The sequence below is a fragment of the Octopus sinensis genome, linkage group LG5 (genome assembly GCF_006345805.1).
Source record: "Octopus sinensis linkage group LG5, ASM634580v1, whole genome shotgun sequence".
NCBI classification, from domain to species: domain Eukaryota; kingdom Metazoa; phylum Mollusca; class Cephalopoda; order Octopoda; family Octopodidae; genus Octopus; species Octopus sinensis.
Genome location: NC_043001.1, coordinates 35,708,380 through 35,734,879, shown reverse-complemented (window position 1 = coordinate 35,734,879; position 26,500 = coordinate 35,708,380). Strand labels below are relative to the sequence as shown.

Genomic DNA, 26,500 nt, shown 5'->3' with positions numbered 1-26,500 from the left:
CAACTACACGAGAATAACATTATGTTCCAGTCATCTCATCACTTATTTTTGAAGGCGAAAATAGAAATTGATGAGGAGAGAAATATGTGCGACTAGGAAAAAGAGAATGGGGGATGAAATTAGAGGCATTATGATATAATATTAGCAACCGTCCCTTAGAAATACAGGCATGTGTGTATGTATCTATGTACATTTGTGTGTGTGTGTGTATATGTTTGTGTGATTTATAAGGCACGGATTTTATATATATATATATATATATTATATTTATATATATGTAACTATAAATCTTTGTATATGTGCATATATCTTTGTGTATCTATCTATTGTAGCTCTGTCTGCCTGTCTGTCAATCTATCCATTTGTCTATCAATGTCTGTATATGTATGTACGCATATATACATACATGTTTGCGTGAATGTGTACGGCTGTCACTATACATATATTTTTATGTCTGTGCATATACATTATATACATACATGTGTATATATATATATGTGTGTGTGTCTGTGTGTGTGCGTGTGTGTGTGTATTTATGTATGTGTGTATGTTTGTGCATATCCATATGTATACGTATAGCAGTATGTTTGTATATATATATATGCATATTGACGTCTGTATGTGTGTATGTGTGTGCGCGTGCGAGCGTGCATGTATTCACATACATAAATTTATACATAAACGCATGTGTGTGTGTGTATGTGTGTGAGTGTGTGTGTGTGTACATACATGCGTGTGATGGATGAGACTCGAATACGAGCTATATATCATCATGAGCAGCACGTAAGTGGCCTATCAGTTCTCCTATGGACCTAGGATCTAGTCGGGTTGGCTGCCAGCATCAATTCTATTGGAATTGATTTAATATTCAGTGTAATGATACACTTTTATTGGTTATTGAATGACATGAAAATCATTTTCGTTATAAACCAATAAATAAAGAGTTATTAGCAATTAAAGTTTGAAAATTTTGGTGATTTAAGCTAATCGTAAACCACAGACACGTTCGTTTCCTTTTGCCATTGAGATGGTTGTGAGGTGAGCTAAAAATAACAGCTAAATAACGTTTTTTTTTTTTTGAGAAAGTGACTGTGTGGTAAGTAGCTTGCTTACCAACCACATGCTTCCGAGTTCAGTCCCACTGTGTGGTACCTTCGGCAAGTGTCTTCTACTATAGCCTCAGGCCGACCAAAGCCTTGTGAGTGGATTTTGTAGACGGAAACTGAAAGAAGCCCGTTGTATATATGTGTGTGTGCGTGTGTGTATTTGTGTTGTGTGTTTGTGTGTCTGTTTTTGTCCCCCCCACCATCGCTTGACAACCGATGCTGGTGTGTTTACGTCCCCGTAACTTAGCGGTTCGGCAAAAGACACCGATAAAATAAGTACTAGGCTTACAAAGAATAAGTAAGTCTTGGGGGGGCGATTTCGTCGACTAAAGGCGATGCTCCAGCTTGGGTGCAGTCAAATAACTGAAATAGATAAAAGAATAAAAGGATTTATTCGCATGAAAGAAAATTACTGGAAATCTTTCACCTAATTCTTCCAAATCTTTCTGTTAAAACTCGTATATTTGTGGGGGGGAAATTGTAACGTGTTGTTCGTCGCATTTGTATTAGATGCATATTGAATGCTTAAAACTACTTCTTTAATCGTTTCTTTTTGTCATTGATGTGATTGCGATGTGTGCTAAAAATAACAGCTAAATAACGTTTTTTGGATAAATCTTTTAAGATCGTGCTATCGCATTAAATGCATATTAAATGCTTCAAACTATAAAACACGCGGTTACAAATATTGACAAAACGTGCAATTTTCAGGATACTGACGACAAAATGTGCAGTCACGCACAAAATGACATCTTCCTGTTTCCTGACTGGGCGAGAATAATCAAACTTTAAGACCTCTATAACTTTTTTCATAAAAGCATTTCTCTGGAAAAAGGTGAAATAATAACTCCAGCAATTCAGCTTAGAAGAGTATATTTCTGTGCCAAATTTTAAAATTTTCGATAAACTTTAATTTTTGAAATGCTGGCAAACAAACCAACTAGATCCGGGACCTACACTCTTTTGCACATGGTACGATGACTGCTTCTTGCAGTAGATATTCAGAGATCTTACCACCCATGTTAACACATGTCTTCATTCCATCGAGTTCTTTTTCGGCTGTGGCCAGCCATATAAGCAACACATGACAGAGATGTTTAAAATCAAGCTATGCATCAGCTGTAACCTTTCAAAGAGAAAGAAAGTCTTGCACAGGGTCAGTGCCACTCTCTAAACATCATTTGCATTTGCCCAAAATGGTGGACTACTTTACATTTTTGGATGCAAGCGAAGTTGCAGTTGTTATATCGATCCCCGAGATAGACGCTTAAACAGAGACTGCTTGGTAGGAAGGATTGTCTGTTTAGGAGCTGGAGGTCAGACGATACGTAAACATCTTTATAACACACAAACACACAGACACATACATACATACATTGTGGAATATTCTGTGATAGCATGATCAACAAGAAAGTGCTACGTGGGGAAATCTAAGATCGCAAATTAGTTAACGTGGGTGAACGATTTATATACATAAAGCTGTAGCTTTGTATGTCTGTTTAGAGTTGCCTCTCTTAGGTACATCCCATCGAAAATAGCCAACAAGCTTGAAACATCGATGTCTGAGATTCCCAATAGATGGCGACACTGAACGGTCAATGTGTTTTTACATCATTTTTACCTAATACTGCTCATATATATATATAATAAATATGCATACGTGTGTTAATTCTGATTTGTACCCATACGAATTCTCAACAAAGATTTGTATAAGTCTGATATATGTATGTATGTATGTATATATATATATATGTATGTATATGTATATATATATATATATATATATATATGTATATAATATATATATATGTATATATATATATATATGTATATATATATATGTATATATATATATATGTATATATATATATGTATATATATATATGTATATATATAATATGTATATATATATATGTATATATATATATATGTATATATATATATATGTATGTATATATATATATATGTTATATATATATATATATGTATATATATATATATATGTATATATATATATATGTATATATATATGTATATATGTATATATATATGTATATATATATATATATGTATGTATATATATATATATATTGTATATATATATATATATGTATATATATATATATATATATATATATATGTATATATATATATATATTATATATATATATGAAAGAAAAGAAGCAGAAAGTAAGAGGTTATAAAAATGTAGAACATTTCAAAATTCAGTAAAGAATAATGGATGTAAAAAAATATCTCTCTCGATATACGAATTTCACCTGATTATAGCAGGATGGTTTTGAAATATGTTTAATATGTCCTCGAGAAAAAGTAAATCACGTTATATGCTGAGACAACAGAATATAAGTAATGTGTATACATATAATTTTGTATGTGTGTGTGCGCGTGTGTATGTGTGCGTGCGTGTGGATGTGTGTGTGTGCTTCATGTTTACACACACACACACACACACAAGCACTCACATATATTATATATGTAAGTGTATGTATAAATGTGTGTTTATTATAGGTACACACACACACACATGTGTATATATTAATATATTACATACACTTACAAAAATATATATTTGTGTGCGTTTGTGTTTATACATATATTTGTTTGTATGTATATTTGTGGGTGATTGTGTGTGTGTGTGTATGTATGTGTGCGGGCGTGTGTGTGTATGTATAACAATGAAATATAGATACACTTTGAAATGTGTACACATTTGTATGAGTGTCAACAGAAATTATTACACACGCATACACACGCTCGAGCACTCGAAAAATACAAACTTAAATATAATTTTCGTCTTTTTATACACACACACGCATGCACACACACACACCACATACACACACACACACACACACACACACACACACACACACACACACATACATACATACATAAATGTACATATAAAAGTATTATTTCTGTTAAATGTTTATCGATATTTTAAATCTCGATAAATTGTTGAAATAAATATAATTTTCTATCAATCTCATGCACTGCTAATAGAAGGGAAAAAATATATAATTTATCGCTGCCTCATTGCATTCTTTCTTCCTTTTTCTTTTCTTTTTGTTTTTTTTGTACATTTCCACTATCTTTCTTCTAATCTCTCTTTATCACCATTTGACTCTTTCTTACTTTCTGTCTTTCTTTCTTACTCTCTCTCTCTCTCTCTCTCTTATTCTATTGTTTGGAAATAAAATAAATGTGAGAAACGTAACAAACAAGTGGAACTTAGCGAACGTATCTATAGAGATAGGTATCAAAAATAGAATCGTATATACTTCTTTCTGCAAGAGACTTTTTTGTCGTCTTACCCACTACACTCGTCGCCCTGAACACTTACCACCATCATCATCGACGTTTTCGGCATTTTTGTTAGTAATTTAACATTTTGAATATAAATACAAATCTTTTTTTTTTATTGGACACAAAGGTTCTACACCTTTGGGGACAGCCAGAAAAGAAAAAAAAATGAACTATGATAGCCGGAGTGTAGATCGATTAAAACGAAAGTGAAACAGCTCAATTGATAATACAGGTAAAAAATAAACCTATTACACATTGGCAACAACAAGGTACCGAAAGCTTTTGACTGATTAAAATTGATCAATACGCCAGTTCTCTTCCTGTCATGCTCTACAGTGTATCGTATTAGGTGTAGGCTGTTGTACATAGATCTGTTGGGGATCGCACAGGTTTATGCCTCTGCGACAAGTGCCTGTTGTTTGGTGGATGCCTTTTATCAAAATTTTCAATACTATTTTTCGTCACAGATACGGTCCCGAAGTTACCCGTTACGTATCTCTTGTTCGAATCCTTTCTTAGTTCCGAAGAATAGGAATGTGAGTGTTCCCTGGCAGTAACGAATAATTCTCGCATGTAGCAATAAATTTCACAAAAGAGATCTGCCAGCCTCGGTGATTTGCTTTTCACACAGAAACATAACATATACGATATTTCATTTGCTGGAATAAGATATTCACAGCACTTGGCGACTTTAATCGAGAGTCGCTGCAGACCTTCAACTTAGGCATCATTTTCTACCGCATTCAGACCTACAATGTCAGCAAACAATCCCTCAAGTGTTGCGGCAAAGCCATATGTAACTGTTTTGAATTGGATAGTATGCGCTCGCTATGATCCAACAGAGAATGAAAAGCGCATTTGTTTCCCCGATGTACCTCTGCCACCACACTAATTGAACAAATTTCACTCCTTAGTCTTTCAATGCAATGTGTCCTAGCAAGGACAACGCAAACAGACCTCTAGCATGCCGTAGGGTAAACCCTTTAATGCTCCTAATCTAATCGACTGACATGTTCCTATTGCAATGTCCGGTTATGTAAGGTTCCTCTTCAGAGTTATCTCTGCAGATTTTCTATAGAAATTAGGGCCATCTCTGAAAGTTACGAGGTTTCGTATACGAATACGTCTACGTAAACAATGCGAAGATAGAAAAATAAGCAATGGTTGTATATGCATATTTCAAGAGTTATTGCCCTTTCTTCAGCACCACATTCAACACATTAAACATCCACGAACACGTTGTTTAAATAGCCACCAAATATAGACGTGTAACATAACAGGATATACTAATTTACATATTAATTGCTAGTAGGGACACCGTATTTCGTTATACTAAATATATTTAGTCAGTACAGCTAACACAGGAGGGGCACAGTCTTGTCACATAAGCCTTAAATATACTTGGTAGAATATTATGATTGCATAACGAAATACGGCTTCCCTACCAGCAAATGATAGTTGCGTAAAAGTACTTCTTTGCTAAAGATAATGGATATTGGTTTAATTTAGTGTGACCCGGCCTCTGCTTTTGATAATGACCTTTGAGAGCTTAAAGTTTCGAATTATATCGAGGTCTTAAAGAGGTTTCCATTTTTCATTGATAAACACCTTAAAATCAGTGTTCGTGTATACTATGTTGTTCCTAATGTACGAATAAATACTGGTTTTATCGACCTTGCATATAATGAGGGGATTTTTTTTACCTTCGTAGTTTTTTCCCCAGTACCCCTCAACGTTTTTTTAACCTTGTCTCTACGGGCAACTGAGGGCAACTGCATTGCCAATTACGCCAGTGGGCACTACCTCAAATTATCATTCACCTAACAGTGAAATGTTTGTCTAGAGTTTCCTGAAGCTCGATATTACCTTAGCTGTCAATACATCAATGTCTTAATCGTTGACCAGATAAGACAAGGTAAATCAGCTAACATACATTCACATTTATTGGTAGGGATCATAAGTCCTGTAGCTGGTCAGCTTGTACGGGTTCAACTAGGGAATACATTGTTTTCACTAAATTTATATACACCTAGCCACAAATTGGTAAAATCAATGTCTCACCAGGGTTCACGTTATACGCCAGGAAGTTGGACACGAAAGCTAATTAATGAAGCCCTTAATCAACCCCCTATATTTTCGCAGTTTGCAAGTGATATATTGTTTCTGTACAGATATGTTTGATAACTTGTTGTATATATTTTAAAAGGGTGAATATTGTCATTTAAAAGTTTGTTAGAGAATCAGTCTACGCTGATCAATGGCTTGTAAATGCCTGCGTGTATTCATATGTATGTGTACTGGAGTGTGTGTAGGTGTATATTGCATTTCTATAACTTTAATATGCTTTGTTTGCGTACGTGTGTGTATATATATATGCGGGAATATATGAGTATTTCACATATCTCAGTATTTATGCATGTATACAAGCGTATGCATGCATAATTTATAGTGTGTGCATCTCATAAAGTATAAATTTCTTGAAGCTGGCAAACGAAATATAATGAAACTTCAGGTGCCTGTATCTTCTGCTTAACCATTCATAACGAATACTAACCCGAAACAGATAATTAGCTCTATTCACTTACACAGAGCAAGACAATTGGAGAGTGTGACTGTCATGAATTTGTCACCACACAAATTTCAAATAGCTCCAGATAGAACTCAAATTTCTTTCTCTCTCTCGCTTTCGCTCTATCTGTCTGTCTGTCTGTCTGCTTGTCAGTGTGAGTATGTGTGCGAGTGTTCCTGCTTGTCTTTCACTATCTATTTTTATATCTATCTATTACTAATGAAACCATTCGTGACACTCAATACGGCCGTAATGATTTACTAACTAATACACATATGCACACGCTCGCGCCCACACGATTGTGTTTGTGTGTGTATATATATATATGTATATATTTGTATGTATGTCTGTGCGTGTATGTATATATATATATATATATATATATATTATATATATATATATATATATATATTATATATATATATATATATATAGTTAATCCAAATAAGAAAGCACAAAAAAAAAACACAACAACGCGAGGACGTGGAACAAATATAGTATTATTGGACGCTCAGGAAAGAAGGAAAGAGCTCTTCGTCGGAAACATAGTAGAAGGTTAGATCCAGAGAAGGGAAGACAGAGGAAAAAAATATATACATACACGCGCACAAACACACATACATACGCGCATGCACAAACACACATAAAGAGATGCTAATGTGTGTGCTCGCACAAATTCACGAATAGATACATATATACATGTGTGTGTGTGTGTGTGTGTGTGTGTAAAGATATACTTGTGTGTGAGTATTTTGCTATGAGTGCGGTGTTGTAAACGCTTGTTATATATTACGCGTCTGTACGTTGGTTGGGTAACACGTGCGTATACTAGCAGCTGCTTCGTAGGATCAATGGGGCCTTCTGTATAGAGTTAGACTGAAATTCCCTTTTCTCCCCTTTAAAGCAGAATCGGTGTTTAGATTTTATACTAACCAGTCAGTCATTCGAGTACAGACAGATTGTATGTGTATATGTACATATACACATGTGTATATGTACATGTGTTGTTCTGGATGTGAACATATGCATCTGTGTGCCCTCTGCGCGTATGAGTATGTGTACTGGCTTGTTTCGGTATACCTGTATTAGTATTTATTAGTGTAACTGCGTATGCACTTGTGTATGGCGTGACATGATATATTCAGTGTTGATTTTACTAATTTGTTTATATTCAACCAGTGTATAATTAATGACTGCAAGTCTATATAAGAAAACCTGTGTTTTTTCAGATGCTGGGCAACGGTACCCTTTTGATATCTAAGGTATTCATGGAAGACAAGGGGCGGTATGGCTGCACTGCAAACAATACGGCGGGTCTTCAACGCTACGAAGCTTACCTGGATGTTGCGAGTAAGTTGCTTTTGTTACGATTGCCTTCTTTTCTCCTTCGTTTGTTTAGTTTTTATTATTGTTGTTGTTGTTGTTGTTGTTGTTGTTCTTACTTGTTCATTCATGTGAAGGTGAATGGGGAAAGGAGAATTTCTTGAAGTTCAGTGATAAGAGAGACTTTTGTGATGTGATGTGATTAAAATAATGTCAGCCTGAAAGAAATGCAATTAGAATAATTTCGTTTCTTGACATGAATACACCAACTACAACAACAACAACAACAACAACACCAGCAACAACAATTAACAGTTAATTAATTTAAGAGAAGACTACACGTACAAATAGCTCAACTTCTGAAAAGGATCACGAGGGTGATTTTTCTGAAAGCTAATATTTGGAAGCTAATACTTATCCATCAGGTAGCTAGCCGGTAGAGTCATTATCACGCCGGACAAAATGCTGCTTAGCAACATTTCTTCCGGCTCTTTACGTTCTGAGTTCAGATGCCGCCAAGATCGACTTTGCTTTGCCTTTTATGTTTTCGCGGTCGGTGTAATAAAGTACCAGCTGACCAATGGGGTTGATTAAATAGAACTGACCCCTGCTCTGAGAATTGCTGGCTTCGCGTCAAAATTCGAAAAATATATTCGTAGGTGCAGGCGTTGCTGTGTGGTAAGAAGTTTACTTCCCAACCACTAAGTTCCGGGTTCAGTCCCACGGCGTGGCTCCTTGAGCGAGTGTTTTCTACGATAGTCTCGTGTCAGCCAAAGCTTTGTGAGCGGATTTGGTAGACAGAAACGGAAAGAAGCCCGTCGTGTGTGTGTGTGTGTGTGTTTATGTGTGTGTGTGCATGTATAAATCAGCCTGTGTGTCTGTATGTGTTCCCCATCACTGCTTGATAACCGGTGTTGGTGTCTTTACGTCCCCGTAACTTAGCGGTTGGGCAAAAGAGGCCGATAGAATAAGTGCTAGGCTTTAAAAAATAGTCCTGGGGTCGATTCGATTTGTTTGACTAAAATCCTTCAGGGCGGTGCTCCAGCATTGCCGCAGACAAATGACTGAAGCAAATAAAAGAATAAAAAAATATTCCTATACCTAAGGAGTTTGTTTTAATTGTGTCATGGCGTTTTCTTGTGTACTCTACGAAGGTTTCAATGGGTTCTGCATACGATACACTTATTGATTCCTTGCTGGAAATGCTTTACGTAAGCCATATATCATAGAAATGCATTAATATCACATCTTTCTATTTATAATATACTGAAGAATTTTTTGTATGTTTTGTTTGCGCTTGGCAGCATAAAGAAACTTATGTAATTGTAGCAATTTATGGCAAGCGGGTGGTAACTCCTGTCACCCTAGCTTCAAGCCCACCAGACCACGTGGTTTCGATCTCTATTGGCTCTCCTCGGTGGTGGGTACTCGTTGCGTGTGTATCTGTTTGTGTTTGTCCCTCAACACTGCTTGACAACAACTGTTCGGCAAAAGAAACTGATAGAATAAGAAGCAGGCTTAAAAAGAAGTTAATTATTTGTCTCGATCCATTCGACTAAAAATCCTTCAAGGAGGTGCTCCAGAATAGCTGCAGTCTAATGATGGACACAAATAAAGGATACAAGATATAAAAGAAAATCACTATATATTTTCCATCTGTTATTCGTCATGGCAATCAATTTGTCACATGTGATTATTAGGTTGCCAAAGTTAACAAATAATGAACTTAATTAAATTTTCAGAGATATAAGTATATGAGTGATTAGATCTGTGGGCTGTTAAGATGAAATTTTCCTTGGTCCACGTGAACAGATGAATTCCAGTCTGCAAATTAATCAAACAAACGTTGCCATTGTTTTGAATAGCGAACTGTTCCAATGCTGCGGTCAAGTAACAGAGCCCGAAGGATCTAGTTATGTTTCGTGTACGCAATATGTAACAGAAATACTTCAAGCAGTAAAGTAAATTTTAAAATTTGGAGGAGGTGGATGAGATGTCCAACGTTTCAAGCAAACTCCTTCTTCGGAGAGAAATTAATTGTTCGCTGACGTTCAAGAATAATTAAATTGAGATTAATGAATGAATGAGAGAGAGAGAGAGAGAGAGAGAGAGAGAGAGAAAGAGCGGGGAATACAGAAGAGGTAACAAGTGTTGATGGAGTAGAAAGCCAACGGTAAGAGCAACGAAATAATAAAAGAAAACGTCTGAGCATTTGAAAGATTTTGTGGGAGGCAAGAGAACTGACAATGAAGAAATGCTATACAGAACATAGAAACGCACGCGTACAAACATACACACACAGTGATACATATACAAACATGCATGTGCGCATTCGTGACATTTTTGCATGGCGCAAGCACTATTCCCTATAGGGTTGCTGCAACATAATCAAAATCTCCGTAAAAGTTCTTAATTTGAAAGGAAAATTTCATGCAAGCATGTTTCCCTTCGAAATCTTTCTTTAGGCATTCGTTCATTATAGAATGTTTATGTTGATCACTACCTGACGTGGCATGGTATGCCTATAATTACACTGAAGATCAAGTTCAAACACACACACACACACACACAAACACACACAGTAGTCGCGTGCTCGCTGCACCGAATGGTTGGCGCACTGTTTAAAAGATGTTTCCTTTTAAATAGGAACACGTGCGTATCTATCTATCAATCTATCTATCTGTCAATCTATCCATCTATCTATCTATCTATCTATCTATCTATCTATCTATCTATCTATCTATCTGTCTGTCTGTCTGTCTGTCTGTCTGTCTGTCTGTCTGTCTATCTATCTATCTCTCAATCTATCTATCTATCTCTCAATCTATCTATCTATCTATCTATCTATCTATCTATCTATCTATTAATCTATCTATCTATCTATCTATCTATCTGTCTGTCTGTCTGTCTGTCTGTCTGTCTATCTATCTATCTCTCAATCTATCTATCTATCTATCTCTCAATCTATCTATCTATCTATCTATCTATCTATCTATCTATCTATTAATCTATATATCTATCTATCTATCTATCTATCTATCTATCTATCTATCTCTCAATCTATCTATCTATCTCTATCTATCTATCTATCTATCTATCTATCTATCTATCTATCTATCTATCTATCTATCTATCTATCTGTCAATCTATCTATCTATCTAGCTGTCTGTCTGTCTCTTTCTCTCTCTCGCTCCTCTCTTTTTCTGTCTATTTATGCCTGTAATACGATGACTACAGCGCATCTAATATCATTTATCTTAGACGTTATCTCATTGTAATTTTCCACAAACGCTACACGTGCATTACCGTGCACACGCACGCACGCACACACACACATACACACGCACGCACACACACACACACACAAACACACACAGTAGTCGCGTGCTCGCTGCACCGAATGGTTGGCGCACTGTTTAAAAGATGTTTCCTTTTAAATAGGAACACGTGCGTATCTATCTATCAATCTATCTATCTGTCAATCTATCCATCTATCTATCTATCTATCTGTCTGTCTGTCTGTCTGTCTGTCTGTCTGTCTGTCTGTCTATCTATCTCTCAATCTATCTATCTATCTATCTCTCAATCTATCTATCTATCTATCTATCTATCTATCTATCTATCTATCTATCTGTCTGTCTGTCTGTCTGTCTGTCTATCTATCTATCTCTCAATCTATCTATCTATCTATCTCTCAATCTATCTATCTATCTATCTATCTATTAATCTATCTATCTATCTATCTATCTATCTATCTATCTATTAATCTATCTATCTATCTATCTATCTATCTATCTATCTATCTATCTATCTATCTATCTATCTATCTATCTATCTATCTGTCAATCTATCTATCTATCTAGCTGTCTGTCTGTCTCTTTCTCTCTCTCACTCCTCTCTTTTTCTGTCTATTTATGCCTGTAATACGATGACTACAGCGCATCTAATATCATTTATCTTAGACGTTATCTCATTGTAATTTTCCACAAACGCTACACGTGCATTACCGTGCACACGCACGCACGCACACACACACACATACACACGCACGCACACACACACACACACACACACACACACCACACACACACACACACACACACACACAAGCACACACATACACATCTTTTTAATTCCAAACAACGAAAACGGATAAAAGATATATTTTGAAACCGTCAAATTACGTTGATCTCTGTCGTCATCTCTTTTAACAGGTGCTGCCGAGTATGAGAAGACTATAAAGCAGGAAGACAGTTTCAATATGATGAAGACAGTGATAATAGCTGTTTGCAGCGCTGGAGCTTATCTCGCACTTGTTATTGGCCTCACGGCCTTCTGTAGTTACCGGCTTTTAATGCAAAGACGAAACAGGAAAGCGTTTTCACCAAGTACGTGTTTGTTGTATTAAACTTGGGATTGCTTGATTGGAAGCTTATCTGAGCACGTCTTTACTACGCAACGCTCTTGCCCATGAATGCATGCAATAAGGAAATGCGAATCGCTACTACATCGAATAAATATGCGTCGTTTGATATAAATAACTTTGAAAATCCACAATAAGACATGGTAGCATAAAATTATATGGAAGAGTGAATGTGTATGTGTATGTATGTGTGTGTGTGTGTGTGAGAGAGAGAGAGAGAGAGAGAGAGAGAGGTTGAGAGAGAGGCGGAGAGGGGGGAGAGAACCAGTGACAGATGGCTTTTCTTAATATAACCAAATCTTCTAAATCGGTACTTCTCAAAGTGGGAGGTGTTGCCCCCACTGGGAACCAATAGAAAGATTTATATGTGTACTGGGGACAAAGGTGGCGAGCTGGCAGGAACGTTAGCACGCCGGGCGAAATGCGTAGCCGTATTTCGTCTGCCGTTACGTTCTGAGTTCAAATTCCGCCGAGGTCGACTTTGCCTTTCATCCTTTCGGGGTCGATTAAATAAGTACCAGTTACGCACTGGGGTCGATATAATTGACTTAATCCGTTTGTCTGTCCTTGTTTGTCCTCTCTGTGTTTAGCCCCTTGTGGGTAGTAAAGAAATAGGTATGTACTGGGGACAAAGGGAGCGGTAGGGTGGCGATAGGTTGCTTTGATTTTTATAAATATCTAAAATTTCTATTTTGTGTACGGATCAGCTGCTAAAATTAGTTCTGATTTACACCCGTAATTATTGGACATTACGATGTGTAGCCAACTGGCTCAACATCAACCTTGAGAAATTAGGATTCTCTAAACCAGAAAGACGAAAGCTAATTACAAGACTACAGACACAAGCAATCAATGGAACTGTCAAAATATAATAAAACATTCCAACAGCTTAACGTAAGTACAAATGTACGTTTAGACGTGCAACTATGTGCATGAGTGCACATACCTAAAACATGCAAATCTGCACATCTACTGACTCCAAATAGTTGCACACTTATGTGCTCAACTAATACATTATTGACGTTGTCGAAATTTCAATGACGGAGTTTTGGATCTAAATTTGAAACCGGCTCTTTCCCCATTGAGAGAAATCTAGATATAAATCAACATAATGGCATACATAGTAATTTGGGATGGTGAACGAAACTCTGTACGGTAGCGGAAGTGTAACCATGGGTGTGTGATTAAGAAGCTCTCTTTGCAACCACATGGTTCCGGGTTCAGTCCCACTGCGCGGCACATTGGACAAGTGTCCTCTGCTCTAGCCCCGGGCTAACCAATGCCTTGTGAGTGAATTCGCTAGACAGAAACTGTGTAGAAATTGTCGAATGTGTGTGTGTGTGTGTGTGAGTGACTCCTCCCTCGCTTGAAAACCAGTGTTGGATTGTTTAAAAATAAATAAATGCTCCCTTTTAAAGTCTAGCCAGGCTCATGGGCCCGGTTTCCCAGTTTCTATGGCGTATGTGTTCCCCAGCTGGACAGGACACCAGTCCATCGCAGTGTTACTCATTTTTGCTAGCTAAGTATACTGGAGCAACGTGAAATGAAGTGTTTTGCTCAAGAACACAACGCGTCGCTCGGTCCAGGAATCGAAACTATAATCTTACGATCATGATGCTGACATCCTAACCACTAAGCCACGCGCCTCCACGTTGGATTGTTTACGCTCCCATAACTCAATTGTTCAGCAAAGAATTCGATGGAATAAGTTTCAGACTTTTCTTTCAAAAAATAAGTACTGGGGGATGTTCGACTAAACTGTGCGCAATTGTGCTCCAGCATGGCTGCAATCCATATAAATATTAACAAAAAAAAAAAAGAAAAAAAAGATATCAGAGCATCAGATAAATTCTCATATCCTGGTTTCCTAAGAATCCAGAATTCTCAATGTTGCTGTCTAATGTTTAAAATTTATCTCTTTTCTTTCTTTTTTTCTTTTTTTTCATTGAAACAGACGCAAAGGGTGATAATGGTGACATGGCCAGGGAACAGCACGAGTTGCTTGTGAATGACAGGGATCGGGAATCCGGACGAGAATCTGGTACTCATTTCAAGAGTGACAGCGATAATCGATCTCATGCCTCCGGTATGAGTTCCTCTCATCTTTCTCATTCTTCCCACTCCTACCATTCACGTAGCCGCCGCGACAGTTATGACCGTTACCATTACCCGAGGCAAAATCTCCGGACTCTTTACGTATTGGGTAAAATATCATTTTTTTTTTTCTTTCTTTCATACGTTGTTCTCACTTGAAAATCTCGTTGTGCGTGCGTCTGAATGTTTATGTTCGTGTGAGGGCTTGTGCAGAGATGTGTGTTTATGTACATATGCGTGAAAATACTTATATGCATACATACAGATGTACATATACATACATTCATTCATACATGCATGCATCCATCCAACCATATATATATATATATATATATATATATATATATATATATATATATTATATATATATATATATATATAGATAGATATATAGATAGATACAGATATAGATATAGATATAAAATATATGTATGTATGTATATATATATATATAATATATATATATATATGTGTGTGTTTATATATGTATTATGTATGTAATGATATATGTATATAATATATATATATAATATATATATATATATATTATATATATATATATATTATAATATATATATATATATAATATTTATATATGCATATATCTGTAGGTACGCATCTATATGTGTGTGTGTGCATATGTAACTATCTATCTGTTTATCTGTCTATCTATCTATCTATCTATCTATCTATCAACCTACACACGCACATAACCACACGCCGGTACAGAGAGAGAGAGAGAGAGAGAGAGAGAGAGAGAGAAATTTCTCTGAATTTCTTTTTGTATATTTTACTGCCAGACGTCAATCAACATCACAGCAAGCCAATTCTGGTTACAGTCACTACTACATTCAAAACTAACCAACTAGCCAGCCAACTAACCAACCAACCAACCTGACAACCATCCATCCATCCATCCTTCCATCCATCCATCCTTCCATCCTTCCATCCAACCAACCGACCGACCAGCTAGCCACACATCTCACAATAATAATACACAACATTCAATTTCCATCTGAAGTTTCTGTCTCCGAAACCATCTAACTTCACAGTTCCATTATATATCACCAGCATCATTTGCTACCACCATCACCTACTACTACTACTACTACTACTACTACTACTACTGTGGCTGCTGCTGCTACCACCGCCACTGCTACTACACGTCCAATCTCCATCACAACTTCGGCAAGCAGTTTTCAATCAATTTCTAATTGTTTCCTTCAAGGCTTATTTTTTTTTTATATATTTCGTTATCATTTTTCCCGTTCTTTTGTTAGTTAGCCAACAAATTATATATCGCCCGAGAACCATCAGTCTGTCTGTATGTAGATTCATTTCATAAAATGTTGTTCTACTTTACCTCAACTTCAGTGATGTTGTCTTATCAACAACATTTCATATTTTCTAAAATATTGATTTCCTACTTTAAACACAAAACTACATACTCATGTATATATATATATCTATATATATAACTGTAGGACGTTTATGCTTTTCTCAAATAATACTGGTTTTGGTATTATTTTTTTGTTGTTGCTTTGGCTGTATGGTAAGACATTTGTTTCCCTGCAACATGGTTTCAGGGTTCAATACTACTGTGTGGCACCTTTGGCAAGTGTCTTTGTCAAAAGCTCTGGGCTGACCAAAACCTAATGATTAGATGTAGTAGACAGAAACCGAAAAAAGCCAGTTATATATATATGTATTAAAAATACAAAAATGGGACAACAAAACATCCAGACAGACGATACAAAGAAAACAAGGACGGGTCATTCGGAGTTTTCTATCCTCAGTCGAGTTCCAGATTATCTTTGCAATTTTGGCTGGTTATACTCGAGATTGCTCCAATCTGGCCAGCCCCAAGGAAAAACTAAGCTAAGAGCATTAGATTGCTTGGAAGAGAGCAGCGAATGTATACGAAAACAAGGAATGGAAAAAAAAGAGAATGTTACACAAATACAAATAACAGGATATAACAACAGGTGTCTTTCGACCAAGGACGAATTGAAGCTGGCGTGTGTGGAAGTAAGGCCTTACGGCAGGGACATAAGATTTGTGCGTCTTTGTGTCTGTTTGTCCCACCATCACTGCTTGACAACCTGTGCTGGTGTGTTTATGTCCTTGCAACTTAGCAGTTCAGTAAGTGTCTTCTACAAAAGCTCTGAGCTGACCAAGGTCTTGTGGGTGGTTTTGGTAGACAGAAACTGTGAAAAAGCCCGTTGTATATATATGTGAGGAGACACAGGTATGGATGTGTGGAGGTGCAGGCATGGTTATGTGGTAAGAAATTTGCTTCTGAGCCACATGGTTCTGGGTTCAGTTCCACTGCATGGCAACTTGGGTAAGTGTCTTCTACTATATCTTTGGGCTGACCAAAGCGTTGTGACTGGATTTGGTAGACAGAAACTGAAAGAAGACTGTCATATAGAAGACTGTTTGTGCTTGTCCACCATCACTTGACAACTGGTGTTGGTTTGTTCACATCCCCACAACTTAGTATCTCACCATAAGAGACACACACAATAAGTACTAGTGTTTAAAAAAGCAAAACAAAAAAATACTGAGTCATGTACTGTTCATCTAAAGACTTCAAAACATTGCCCCTACATGGCTGCATCTGATTCATTATCAAAAGTGTTCCAGCCATGATCATCTCAACTTAGGATTATATTTTTCAGTGTGTATTTCTGTACTTTTGAAGCTTGTAATGCTTGAGTTGAGAGCATTTTAACTGCTCTTTCTAGCAGCTTAACTGAGATGCTGACCTAAGAGAATTCATGTCATTTCCATACAATTAAAATCCCACCTGGAATTAAATGCATTTCACTATTTCTATTCACCTGAAAATTATCTTTTAGCTTATTGTGGTTTTATAACACTAGTTAGAAGGCTGGAGACTGGTATCATATATAAAGCATTGTATTAGCTATGGCCCTTTACAATCTCTTTTAAAATCCCTGCAGGCTTGGCTTTGCATTTCATCATTCAGGGGTCAATAAAATTAAGTATCAGTAAAGGGTTGAGATTGATACAATTGACTATGCATTCTTTCACCTTTGAATATGTGGCAATTTCTACACCTACATTAAAAATAAGTATGTTTTTTTTTGCATAAACACAAATCTGGTTGATAAAATAGATATCTGTAGTTGATAAGAAATGTACCTGTCAAGTACTGAGATTAATACAATGGACAATATGCACCATAATTCCAAATATGCAGTTTAATGTGTACCTATGTTAGAAATCTTGCATTGGTACTAAAACTACCTACACAATTATAAGGCAAGAAAATAACATTATGTGAGGTTTATCCTTTTCAAAGGAACATTTACAGCACAGGCATAAGTAAGGAATTCAGAAATCATGAATTTACATGGATAATGATCAATAGACATCAGAAATCATATACAAATGAAAGAGAATGTTGTGAAAGTATATTATAGAAGCATTAGATTAATACTTAAGGTAGAGCTAAATGAAAAAAAAAAGTTTATATTGTAGCTATGCTCTAGCTGTCTTACTAAACTGAGTAGGTACACACAGAAAAAAATCATAATACTATCTGAGAAGTGATTGTAAACTAAGATTAGATTTTTGATTGAGGCACGAGATCAAAGACTTCCAATCAGAATCTATGGAAAGCAGGAGATTAAGAATTCATGAAATAACTGCAGAATGTGTAAAGGCTGGAAAAATATATTTGCTCTATCTATTTGTTTCTGGTTGCAAGAAAGGACCTTAGACAGCCAAGCATAATGAAATAATGGGTCATTCCATAAATGATGTTTTTTTTATACTTCTTTTAGTTTTTCAAAGTTAAGATGAACAAAATTCAAATTTTAATCTAAAATATACTGTCCTTCATTTTCTACAATGCTCTTCCTCTATCTGGTAGACTTGCAAGGCCTCTCTTCCAAAATTCACTTGTCTGTGACGAAAAATACTCCTCCAGTATTGTTCTGAGCTCATCTACAGAATTTATATTTTTTCAATCCAGATGATTTTGAAGATTGTGGAATAAATGATAATCAGACGGGCAATGTCCTGCAAATATGGTGGGTGGGGCATCATTTCTCATTCAAACTGCTCCAGCCTTTGGAAGACATCCTTGCTTGTATGTAACTGAGCATTATCCTGATGGAAGAACACCTTTCGTCTTGAAACCAAACACAATTGTTTTTCTTCTAGCGCTGACTTAAGCTGCTCAAGTTGTTCACAGTAGATCTTCTTTGTTATCGTTTGGTTTGGGTTTAAAAGTTTAAAGTGGACTAAACCTTTCATATCCCACCAAACAGATAATATAACACCTAACGTGGGTGAAGACCTTCTTTAGCCTGGGGTGCTGGTGTTTCTCCTTTCCCTGCCCACTGTCTTTGGTGTTGGACATTTTTTTAGAGAACCCATTTCTCATCACCAGTCACTATTTGGTCAAAATGATTCAATCATGAGATGTGACAGCAAAGAATTTACATGGATAATGATCAATAAATAGACATCAGAAATCATACAAATGAAAGAGAGTGTTATGCATTCACTTCCTGCATGTGATCAGACTCAGAAAGTTTGTGAGAAACCCATTGACCCAAGTTGCTGACTTTTCCAATGGCACACAGATATCAGTGAATGGTTGAACGACCAAATCCATGCATCTCTGTTAGTTTCTCAAAAGTTACGATGGGATTTTGTTCCACCAAGGTTTACAAAACCACCAGGATGAAGCTGATCTTCTATGCTGTAGTTTCCAGCTCGGAATTTCTGGAACTTCCATAGACACTGGCTTACACTTATTGTCCGATGCCCATATGCTGCATTAATATTCCTCACACTTTCCCTTTCATTGTTGCCTTTATTGAACTCATAAAACAAAATATGCCGGATATGTTCCTTTGTCACTTCCATTATAGCTTTGAAAGAATAACTGTTAAAATCAAACTGCACCCTTCAAAACTTGCACTAAGAATAAGTACAAGGTAAAATTACTACCTAGTTTTATAGCAAGTTGATGCCAGTAGTTTATCCTGTCCCCTTCCTACTTTTAGTTCATGCAATTGAAACAATTGCATTATTTATGGGATGACCTGATACTAGCAAAAGGGACACTGTATACTGTAAGTGTAGTCCAGAATGAATCATTGACAATGCTAAGACAACAATATCTTGGTATATGCCAGTCTGCACAAGCAGATATATCAAAATTCATCTGATGGATTTAGTTTCCAAGGGCCAACGATGCAGAAATGCCTCATAATCGACATTTATATTAGAAAAGTCAATATTATATCTCTACATGAAATGGAGAAGTTATCCAGTTATGAAGATCTAGCAACAGAGGTAACCAGAATGCTGGGGCTGAAACATAAATAGTCTCTCTAATAATAAGTAACTTAAAAGGGATTAAAAAGTATGCAGATGGTGAACAGGTTTTAAAGCACCTTATTTAATAGACTTAATCCTAGAAAATAAAACAGACTAATCATTAGATTCCTTTCTACAAATTTTGAACCATTCATTGTTTCTCTGCATTATAAGTGCTTTATAATACTTTATAGTGGAGGTGCATGGGTTAGTGGTTAGGGTATCAGCACTATGATTGTAAGATTGTGGTTTCGATTCCTGGACTGGGTGATGTATTGTGTTCTTGAGCAAAACACTTCATTTCATGTTGCTCCAATATACTCAGCTGGCAAAAATGAGTAATGTTGTGATGGACTGGCGTCCCGTCCACCAGGGGAACACATATGCCATGGAAACTGGGAAACCGGGCCCATGAGCCTGGCTAGGCTTTAAAAGGGTGCATTTATTTTATTATTTTTATAATACTTTATGAGAAAGTAAAATAAAAACTTAATATTACAGTTCTTTTGCTGTGTAAATATTTCCAACTTCAATATGTATGTTGGAAAAGCAAATAATATATACCAAAATGAAATGGAGAAGTGGAGTGGCTGTGTGGTAAGTAGCTTGTTTACCAACCACATGGTTTCGGGTTCAGTCCCAAGTGTCTTCTACTATAGCCTCGGGCCGACCAAAGCCTTGTGAGCGAATTTGGTAGACGGAAACTGAAAGAAGCCCGTCGTATATATGTATATATATATATATGTATGTATGTGTATGTGTGTCTGTGTTTGTCCCCCTAGCATTGCTTGACAACCGATGCTGGTGTGTTTATGTCCCCGTTACTTAGCGGTTCGGCAAAAGAGACCGATAGAATAAGTACTTGGCTTACAAAGAATAAGTCCCGGGGTCGAATTGCTTGACTAAAGGCGGTGCTCCAGCATGGCCGCAGTCAACTGACTGAAACAAGTAAAAGAGTAAAAGAAAAGAGTAAATATGAAAATCTAACAATAGAGATAGCCAGAATGTTGGGGCAGAAACAGAAACAGTCTCTGTAATAATAAGTAACTTGGAAGAGATTAAAAAGCATGCAGAAGGCAAATGCATGACCAAAATATAAGGACCACTCAAAGTGCAGAAAATAGCACTGCTAATCTCTAAATTACATTCAATATAGTAAGAAATACAAAATCTGAATAAAATGCTTCACTTTCATCAAGGCATACAGATATGTTTCTTCGTTCTGTGAAATTGTGTAATTACAAAAATAGGACTCTTCGGAAAATTATTGGAATAGCAATAAAATAATCTTCCTTTATCTCTATTTTTGATGTTGTTGATGCTGCTGATATCATTGATTTAATATTCAATGTCACTGAAAAATATTCATAAAAGTGCAGAAAGTGGTGAGATGGCAGAATCATTTGCATGCTGGACAAAATGCTTAGTGGTTTTTAGCCCATCTTTCAAATCCCGCCGAGGTCGACTTTGCCTTTCGTCCTTTCGGGGTCGATTAAATAAGAATCAATTACGCACTGGGGTCAATATAATCGACTTAATCCATTTTTCTGTCCTTGTTTGTCCCTTCTGTGTTTAGCCCCTTGTGAGTAGTAAAGAAATAGGTATTTAGTCCATCTTTATATTCTGAGTTCAAATTCTACCAAGGTCAACGTCATCTTTAATCCTTTCGGAGTTGTTAAAATAAGTACCAGTTGAGTACCTAAAATAAGTGCCAGTTGAGTACTGTGGTCAATGTAATCAACTTAACTCCTTTCTAGAAATTACTGGCCTTGTGCCAAAATTTAAACCTATATAAGGTGCAGAAGAAAATAGGAGGAGACAATATCTTTAGTAAGTCTTAGTCAATCATATATGATTAAAATGTTATCTCATCTCTCCCCTTTAATGGACATATAAAATAAATTTATCGTTACATATCTTAAAAAAAAAAAAGGACCTGTCTATGCATTTATGTGGGAAAATTCCAATACACAGTTAGAATGAGAAAGAAAAAAAGAGAGATTGCCATCAGGTTTAGGTAGGGGGCATATTAATATCACCATTGCATTTCCTCTTTACGCTATAACTAATGATCCTGTAACTTCTATTCAGACACTTACAAAAGGAAATTTCCCCTTTCACAAAAGCAGCAACAGCTATTCTAACAATTCACCAAATACTCATATGAATGAGAAAAGTTAAACTGCAATTTTATGAACAAGTGTTATATTGAAGAGAACTATTTATGAGTGAGTATGTTTGTGTGAATGGATGTGTGTGTCTGGGTGTATTTACATGTGTGTCTCAGTCTGTCTTTGTGTGTGTGTCTCCCCTAATAACATGGCTATTATTTACTGTAATGCAGAAATAGGATTCCTGTGGTCTGGCTATAGGATTCCTGATGTTCCTTCATTCAGCTTCACTTTATTGAATCATGTTTCCTGTTGCCACAAAACTCAATTCAAAATGCATTTCGGGTTTACTGAGTCTATTATGCCTGTTTTTTTTTCTCCCCCTCACTTCTTTTGAATCCCCTACCATCAACCAACTTTCTGTTAGGGAAATCTGTCATGATCCTTTGTTCATTATTCAAACTTTTACTTCTACTTGCAGTGATTTAGCAACATAAATGGAACATATTTTAACACAAGCCTTTCTTAATAAGGAACACAGTTTAAGTATGTGGAGGGGTAGGACAGTGTATATAGGAGATTTCTTCAGCATCATGTCCATTCTTTCAATCAAGTTTAAAAAAAGAAAAATGATTAATAATAATATTTTCTTTAATATGTCCATAACGATGAGTGATCATCAGCTCTGTCTCTTTATACATTTTACAGCTTCTGTCAAATTTCTTTTCAAGAGTCTTTACAGACTGACCAATATCCGTGAACCAGATCTTTATTTATCTACTGTTTATTTTGTTATACTGTTCAATATATCTGTCTAAATAGGTGGCAGATGTATTCAAGCTGGTCTGAGTTGCCAGCAACTTCTCAACCATGACATCATCAGCAACACAATTTGTCTAAAATAATGACAGCTGTTTATGAATCAGATACATTTTGAAGTTGGATATTAAACTTGTTCTCTTTTATGCCAGTTTGAAATGTTGAGACATACATTTTAAAACCCCTTATTTACTAGACTTATTTGTTAGAAAATGAAACAGACTAATCATTAAGATTCCTTAATTTGAATTTTGTACTAGTTATTGTTTTTCTACATTGCAAACTGTTTTATAACACTTAATGAGAAAGTAAGATAAGAGTTAAATATTACAGCACTATATAGACTGGTAAATATTTCTAACTTCAAGTTGGAATTTTTTTATTTGTAAACAACTAGAGGTATTACTGAAAGATTCAAAGGTGATATTTTGCAGAATTTATGGATAATTTTTAAACAATACACTGGCTGTTTGCGTAACTGAGTATGACTCGGTAGCAAACTGTATAGAATAACCTTCTTTATAATTACATCAAATGTAGCTAGACTCACTTTACACTATCCTTGGGTGCAGTTGGCTGTCCTCATCATTGCAGCATAATTTGCATTCAGCCAGTTATTGCTTTATTTCCTATGTATGGTGCCACATTGTGTAGTATGGCATAAATGACATTCAAAAGTTTAATTAACCAATCTTTATTCTGTGTATTTGCTTCAACTCATGACAGGTCTTTTTACACTCAGCATATGTAATCTAATATCATTACACGAATACAATACCATTACATTCAACTGTCTTGCATGCCAAGATGAAAATCATCCCAGTTTTAATCATTCACTCTTTTTACTCATTATATATGTAAAACAAATACAATAATAAACACACAGAAATGAGGAATGAAGTTTTAATTTAAAAGTAAAACCGAAGAAGAGTGAAACCATTAATGTGTATCTTGAAAATTAAGAAAATTTCATTATCAAATTTTAATACTGATAATTTTATCTTGTGTTGTAGTACAGAAAATATAGAGTAAATTTGATATTTGTTCTGCAGACATGTCATTCATTTTTTCCAAAATATTATCTGTATTTCAGTTGAATTTGAACATAGTAATTACATTTAAAACTGGTGAAACTTATAATTAAAATATGTAAATTAATTTTGTTCATTGCAGGAAAAGGTTTGTATGGTGATGTCTTTCTAGCCCAGGCTCGCAACATTCGAGAGTCTGAAAGTGAAAGTTTGGTTGTCGTCAAATCACTGCTAAATAAGGACGAACAGCTGTTTTTTGAGTTTAAGCACGAAATGGATATGTTTTCACGCCTGGAACATCCAAATATTACCAAGCTTCTTGGTGTCTGCCGCGAAGCAGAACCAAACTTCATGATTACAGAATATTGTGACTGGGTGTGTAGATATTTATGCTTATTTTTTGCATGGTTTCAATTTCTAGGTTATATAAAGTTTTCTTACATATTACAAGTACATTCTGTACATAAATAGATGTCTATATTATAGTTGTTATTCTAATTAATATAACATTGAGACTCCTTTACAGTGCAAACTGCCTTCAAAGCAAGAGTTATTTACAAAATTGCTCTAAAAGAATAGTAATTCTACACACACAAATTCAACTAAACCTCAGAAGGGTATTATGTTACAGAATTGTGCTACAACACTTTTGAATTGCAAAACTATCATCGTCATATTAATTTCAATATTGAAATATACCAAATCGAATAAAATGATACATTAAATTAACATGTAAACAAATATTCTACTGAAAAGTTTTAAGATTTTGTAATTGTACAGAAAATGAAAAATGTTATATATATATATATATATACACATGTGTCTGGGTGTGGGTGTGCCTGAGTGGTATGAGCACTTCTGCACATGCATATACACACAAGGAACTTTCAATTCCCATCAGCCAAATTAATTTACCAGGCTTTGGTTGGCACGGAGCTCCAGTTGAAGACACTGGTCTAAAACTCAGCACAATGAGAGTGTGCCCAGAAAAATGTGTTTGGAAAGTAAACTCTTCACTCAACAGCCACACCTGCATCGATATATATATATATATATATATATATAATATGTATATAAATGTTTGTATGTATGTGTGTGTGTATATATATATATATATAACCACCATCACCATTTGATATCCACTTTCCATGGGTTAGATGGTTTGACTGGAATTTGTAAGCTGGAAACCTGTTCTAGGTTCCAGTCTGGTTTGGCATGGATTCTATGGCTGGAGTCCTGCCCTTCCTGACACCAAGATATATGTATATATGTTTGTGTGTATGCGTGTGTGAACACAAGACAACCTTAATCTGTTTATGAACACAGAACATAAAGAGCAATAATAATAATAATAATAATAATAATAATAATAATAATAATAATAATAATGATGATGATGATGATGATGATGATGATGATGATGATAATAACAAAAGAATTTATAAAAACTAGATACGGATTTCCAGATAGCAAAAGGATTAATTAATTGATCATGTACATTTGATATGCGAATCATTTATTTAATAAATATAAACAAAACTTTCTTTTAACTACATTTCTTTTCTTTTCCTTCTGTTGGCAGGGAGATTTGAAACAATTTCTTCTTGCTACAAGAAACGACAATGGAAAACGTATTGCTCGTGCCCCACCACTGACAATTCCACAGAAACTGAATCTATGTCGACAGGTATCAATGGGAATGGAACACTTGGCTAGCAACCGATTCATTCATAAAGATTTAGCATCAAGGAATGTGTTGCTAACAAACAGACTAGATGTAAAGATATCGTTGTTGTCACTGTGTCGTGATGTGTATGCCCAGGAGTATTACCCACATTTTCAATGTCTCATTCCATTACGGTGGATGCCACCCGAGGCCGTTTTAGATGATGAATTCTCAACTAAAAGTGATGTGTGGTCGTTTGGAGTTTTTATGTGGGAAGTTTTTCATCTGGGAGAGTTGCCTCATAAGTCAAAGACCAACGAGGAATTACTTAAATGTATCAAAGTCGATGACATCTCCCTAGATATCTGTGACCAATGCTTGCCAGGAATAGCTGAATTGATCAGGAAGTGTACACAACTTAATGCTAAAGACAGACCCCAGTTCAACGAAATAAGTACTGCTCTAGGAGAGCTTAATACAGAAAACAATGTTTGAAGGGTGAGAAAGAGTTTTTTAAAAAAAAAACTACACGTAAAGATCCAATAACATTTAAAAATAGATAATAAATAAAAGAAAATTCATATTCACAAGGAAAAAATTGGAAAAGCCCAGGATTAAAAAAATATATATGTAATATCACAATTAATAAACTACTTTGATTATGGCACTA

General features: G+C 35.6%; 1 protein-coding gene and 1 long non-coding RNA gene across 3 annotated transcripts in view; one reads left to right on the top strand and one right to left on the bottom strand.

The window, feature by feature from the left end:
* LOC115212320 (inactive tyrosine-protein kinase 7) overlaps positions 1-26,500 on the top strand; it is a 262,230-nt gene that overhangs the window by 235,013 nt on the left and 717 nt on the right. For both annotated transcript variants that reach the window (XM_029781184.2, XM_029781183.2), the window contains 5 exons: positions 8,232-8,352; positions 12,540-12,713; positions 14,703-14,951; positions 24,307-24,539; positions 25,747-26,500. The exon at positions 25,747-26,500 is cut by the window's right edge and continues 717 nt beyond it. In XM_029781184.2, the coding sequence (XP_029637044.1) occupies positions 8,232-8,352; positions 12,540-12,713; positions 14,703-14,951; positions 24,307-24,539; positions 25,747-26,325 (1,356 nt within the window). In that variant the 3' untranslated portion in view covers positions 26,326-26,500. The remainder of the gene's footprint in view (positions 1-8,231; positions 8,353-12,539; positions 12,714-14,702; positions 14,952-24,306; positions 24,540-25,746) is intronic.
* On the bottom strand, positions 2,573-13,606 carry LOC118763625. The gene is made up of 3 exons (XR_004999386.1): positions 13,531-13,606; positions 12,441-12,450; positions 2,573-2,585 (listed from the first exon to the last, which is right to left on the bottom strand). It is a non-coding gene; the product is annotated as an uncharacterized LOC118763625 (long non-coding RNA).